General features: G+C 36.4%; 1 protein-coding gene across 1 annotated transcript in view; it reads right to left on the reverse strand.

Moving 5' to 3' along the window:
• The window catches only part of LOC144964880 (uncharacterized), a 28,465-nt gene that overhangs the window by 5,879 nt on the left and 17,586 nt on the right, over nt 1-5,000 (reverse strand). The window contains exons 2-3 of the mRNA XM_078899615.1: nt 4,984-5,000; nt 1,187-1,319 (exon numbers count right to left, since the gene is read on the reverse strand). The exon at nt 4,984-5,000 is cut by the window's right edge and continues 111 nt beyond it. Coding sequence (XP_078755741.1) covers nt 1,187-1,319; nt 4,984-5,000 — 150 coding nt within the window. The remainder of the gene's footprint in view (nt 1-1,186; nt 1,320-4,983) is intronic.

Below are 5,000 nucleotides of genomic sequence, written 5' to 3' on the forward strand. Positions count from 1 at the left end.
TATATCTTTTAAGAGCTAAGTACTTCTATTTTTTATTTGGTTCACGTTTCATTCATCTAGTTGAATGTAGCCAGTATTATCTTCAATCAAAATGGATCGACAGTTGAATGTAGCCAGTATTATCTTCAATGAAAATGGATCGACAGTTGAATGTAGCCAGTATTATCTTCAATCAAAATGGATCGACGGTTGAATGTAGCCAGTATTATCTTCAATCAAAATGGATCGACGGTTGAATGTAGCCAGTATTATCTTCAATAAAATGGATCGACAGTTGAATGTAGCCAGTATTATCTTCAATCAAAATGGATCGACAGTTGAATGTAGCCAGTATTATCTTCAATAAAATGGATAGACAGTTGAATGTGGCCAGCATTATCTTCAATCAAAATGGATCGACAAAAAAAAAAAAAAAAGAACAGACTTCGCAAAATTTGAGGATTCATTCAATTAAATATTTTAACAATCTATTAACTACATTTGTATAAGAAACCATTTGATATTACAAATCTCAATGGCCAATTAATAATTAACTGACAAAACTTGTATCAAGCAAATGACATGCATGAGGTTTGGAATTAACCAGTTTCAGCTTGATACGAATACTTTGCATTGTTCGCCATTTGCATTTTGCAATACTCGGACCCTCATATTCATGGAGTTTATTGGATTCTCAACGTAATATTTCGTCATTTCGTCCCAAATGTTTCAAATGGATATCCGAATTGAGGACACATGTTTTGAGTTCCCTCTTCATCATGGTCCATCATTTTCTATGGGGCTCACATAATACCTGTGTGTTCATACCGTGCATCAAAAATGGACAAGAAATGCATATTTTCTTCTGATGCCTATTTGAAAGTATTATTCTATCGAGACTATTTCAAGCGTTCAAAGAAAGCCGACGGACTTTAACCTATCAATTTCTTGATCTGTATTTCTAAGTTGGTGAAATGTACTCTTTGCTATTGAACTCATTTCATCCAAATACCCCAACAATTTCCCTCTTTCTTCCAGACTTCATCCGGGCCTCGTGTTGGATTACTATTTTACTGAACGTAGATTTAGACCTAAATCGGCAATCAACTTATTAACAAGAGATGCATTACATAGTACAATCAAATTCATTTAAAATGAAGCATATTTTTAATTCCAAAGAAATAAAAACATAATTTTTAAGACTTACGCTTTAAACTTTGAGCATCTTTTATCTACTTCACCAGGTAGCATTTCATCAAGAAATACTTCATGTAAACGACCATGATCTTTTATACATTTCTCTCGTCCGTATACGTTTAAGCACGTCCCCGAAGGCAGGCCTAAAATGGATAAAGAAAATATAATAATTTTTTTTTTTGTTATATTTGTTTTCGTTGTTGTTCGTGGGGGGGGGGGGGGGGGGGGGTTCTTTTGTGGAGATGGGTTGTCGTCGTCGTCGTCCTCGTCGTCGTTGTTGTTGTTGTTGAAATTGTGGTTGTTGGTGTTGAAACATAGATAGAAACATAGACACAGAGAAAATATAAACAAAACTAAAGTAATCATAACGATGGAGATGGAGGGTGATGATATTAGAATGGTAGTAGTATTGATCAGGATGTGGTTGTGATGGTGGAGATATTGCCGGTGGTTGTGATTAGGATGTCTTGGATGATGATGATGATGATGATGATGATGATGATGCTGATGATGATGATGATGATGATGATGATGACGACGACGACGACGATGATGATGATGATGATGATGATGATGATGATGATGATGATGATGATGATGATGATGATGATTGTCACAGTAAAGATTGTTCACAATTATCTTATTAAGTTTTTATTTTAGTAAGAACTGAATTCATCTCACTCCAGTTATATTTCCGTAGGCTTAGAAAATCTTTACCTTCTAATATTAGATCATCTTTCCTTTTATAGCCTTCCCTCGAATTAATTTCTAATTAGTGAATACTTTTCGTTCTACATTCTGTCACGTAGCCACTTATTATAAAAGCTGATAGGTCTAACATTCTACACTCACTTCAGTCTGCAATCTATGCCGGACGGCCAGTCGCTCCATTCCTTATACATCGATATATTTGAAGATTTTTATCTTTTGGTACTTTGTGGATATCTTTATCTCCACCATCAAGACGCCGGAGCTTTTACCTTTGACAGTACAGGACCAAACCTGAGCCCGCCGTCGGAGGAATCGATAATTCATCCCCTGTCAACTGCCTAGAAGTGGAACCTTACAAACCTGAGCCCGCCGTCGGAGGAATACATAATTCATACCTTCTCAACTGCCTGGAAGTGGAACCTTACAAACCTGATATTATACGAGTATTATCATAAGTTACGTAATATCTCAATCTTTCTATTTGTAAATTCCAGAATCCTTATTTATCTTTCTTTTTATTTCATCTTAAACAAATTATTAATTGTTCTTCATTTTAAAGTAACTGGTAAATTATGGGGCCTTATCTTCATATCTTTGTTTTATGCATAGTCGAGTAGCTCTTTACTCACTTGAGACCATGACAATGATGATGACGATGATGATGGCGATGATGATGATGATGATGATGATGATGATGATGATGATGATGATGATGATGATGATGATGATGATGATTGTCACAGTAAAGATTGTTCACAATTATCTTATTAATTTTTTTATTTTAGTAAGAACTGAATTCATCTCACTCCAGTTATATTTCCGTAGGCTTAGAAAATCTTTACCTTCTAATATTAGATCATCTTTCCTTTTATAGCCTTCCCTCGAATTAATTTCTAATTAGTGAATACGTTTCGTTCTACATTCTGTCACGTAGCCACTTATTATAAAAGCTGATAGGTCTAACATTCTACACTCACTTCAGTCTGCAATCTATGCCGGACGGCCAGTCGCTCCATTCCTTATACATCGATATATTTGAAGATTTTTATCTTTTGGTACTTTGTGGATATCTTTATCTCCACCATCAAGGCGCCGGAGCTTTTACCTTTGACAGTACAGGACCAAACCTGAGCCCGCCGTCGGAGGAATCAATAATTCATCCCCTGTCAACTGCCTAGAAGTGGAACCTTACAAACCTGAGCCCGCCGTCGGAGGAATACATAATTCATACCTTCTCAACTGCCTGGAAGTGGAACCTTACAAACCTGATATTATACGAGTATTATCATAAGTTACGTAATATCTCAATCTTTCTATTTGTAAATTCCAGAATCCTTATTTATCTTTCTTTTTATTTCATCTTAAACAAATTATTAATTGTTCTTCATTTTAAAGTAACTGGTAAATTCTGGGGCCTTATCTTCTTATCTTTGTTTTATGCATAGTCGAGTAGCTCTTTACTCACTTGAGACCATGACAATGATGATGACGATGATGATGGCGATGATGATGATGATGATGATGATGATGATGATGATGATGATGATGATGATGATGATGATGATGATAAAGATGATGATGATGATGATGACGATGATGATTTATACATGATTGTAACACGCCTGAGAGGCAGAAGAGAGTTGTGTTTACAGTCTTGTTTTGTGATATACACCTATTGTGCTCTATGCCGGGTGTGTCAAACTTTATATCCTTATGGGGATATTGGATATCACATAATGTGTTGGTTGAATATAATTTACATTTATTAAGCAAATAACATTTTGGAACCATTCGAAGCAACAGTTACATTTGTTTTAACAGAAAAGCCAAACCACTAGTATATGTATGGTGAATTTATCAAAGGGGATGCTCGGAATGACGTTTTCGTCCTACACATTTGCGTACTCTCGTGATAAATGATATATGACTCTCTCACAAACCAATAACTTTTGCTAGTTGTTCTACTCGATGTCTCAGTTCATAAAGACTATGGAATCTTTCACCCGATATTTGTTATTTTAGATAACCCCAAAGAAAAAATCCAGAAGGTTGAAGTTGGGCCTGTGAGAGGCCCAAGGATGCTCCGTACAACGGCTTACGATACAATCACCAAAGTGAGCAGCTGCACAATACTGCATAAACCATTGCTGTTCCTCTTTGCTACACAATCGTCCCAAAGACCGCAAAAAATTGCCCCAATACTTTGGCATAACGATTTGTGTGTCTGTCCATTTTTATCACAAAACCAAAACTGCTCGGTGATGCCCTGAGCGCTTAAAGCTACCCATGCTGTTGCTTTTTTGCACTTGTCGATCTCGTTCGATGATTTCTGGTCGCTTTATTGACAAATGGATAATGTTACGAGAATTAATGTTTCCAGTTAGATATAAATGTGCTTCATCGCTGAACCTTCACCAATTGCAGAATGTCTGGAGTGATTCCTTGGTTAATCGAAACACGATAGGGCTTCATTTTTTGATCGTTAAAAAATGACATATGATGTGTTGAGCTGTTTGACAAGCCCAGTTCATGAAATCATCTCCAAACATAACTTTGCGGTATTTCCTCAGGAGAATTTCAAATTCATTGTCGTCAATGGGTGATTTTTAAGCCACCTATGTGCTTGCGTATCACTCGGAGGAAACAGCCCATGGATCCTGAGCATCACTCACAATTTTAACACAGATGATTGGAAAAAGTTTCATATTGTCGGCAGTTGTTTCGATGCACTTCCTTTATCAGTGTGTCAAAATATTGTGAGAAATACTCACTAACTGGGCCTAATTTTTCGAAGTAGTAGGCGGACCTGCAAAGGTCAAAGGATGACAAAGATAATAATAATTCGGGGTCCAGCGTAGCCCACTTTCGGTTGGACGCTTTATATACATTGTCCCACTAAACAGTGTGAATGAGTTCTTTTCTGCAAGCAATGAGGAACGTTTTAAATAGAGCTGGCACAAAAAAATAGACTCATAATAGGCTTCGTATACTTAAACCATAACGATTTTGTTTCACATGGTCTGTTGAGAAATAATTCAAGTACTCTAAAGCTATTTGGCTATGATGAATCTATGAAACGTTGACAAAAATAATTACCTGGGCACTTTTGGTCC

The sequence above is a fragment of the Berghia stephanieae genome, chromosome 1 (assembly GCF_034508935.2).
Source record: "Berghia stephanieae isolate SIO BIC M18660-M18661 chromosome 1, UCSD_Bste_1.3, whole genome shotgun sequence".
Classification (NCBI taxonomy): domain Eukaryota; kingdom Metazoa; phylum Mollusca; class Gastropoda; order Nudibranchia; family Aeolidiidae; genus Berghia; species Berghia stephanieae.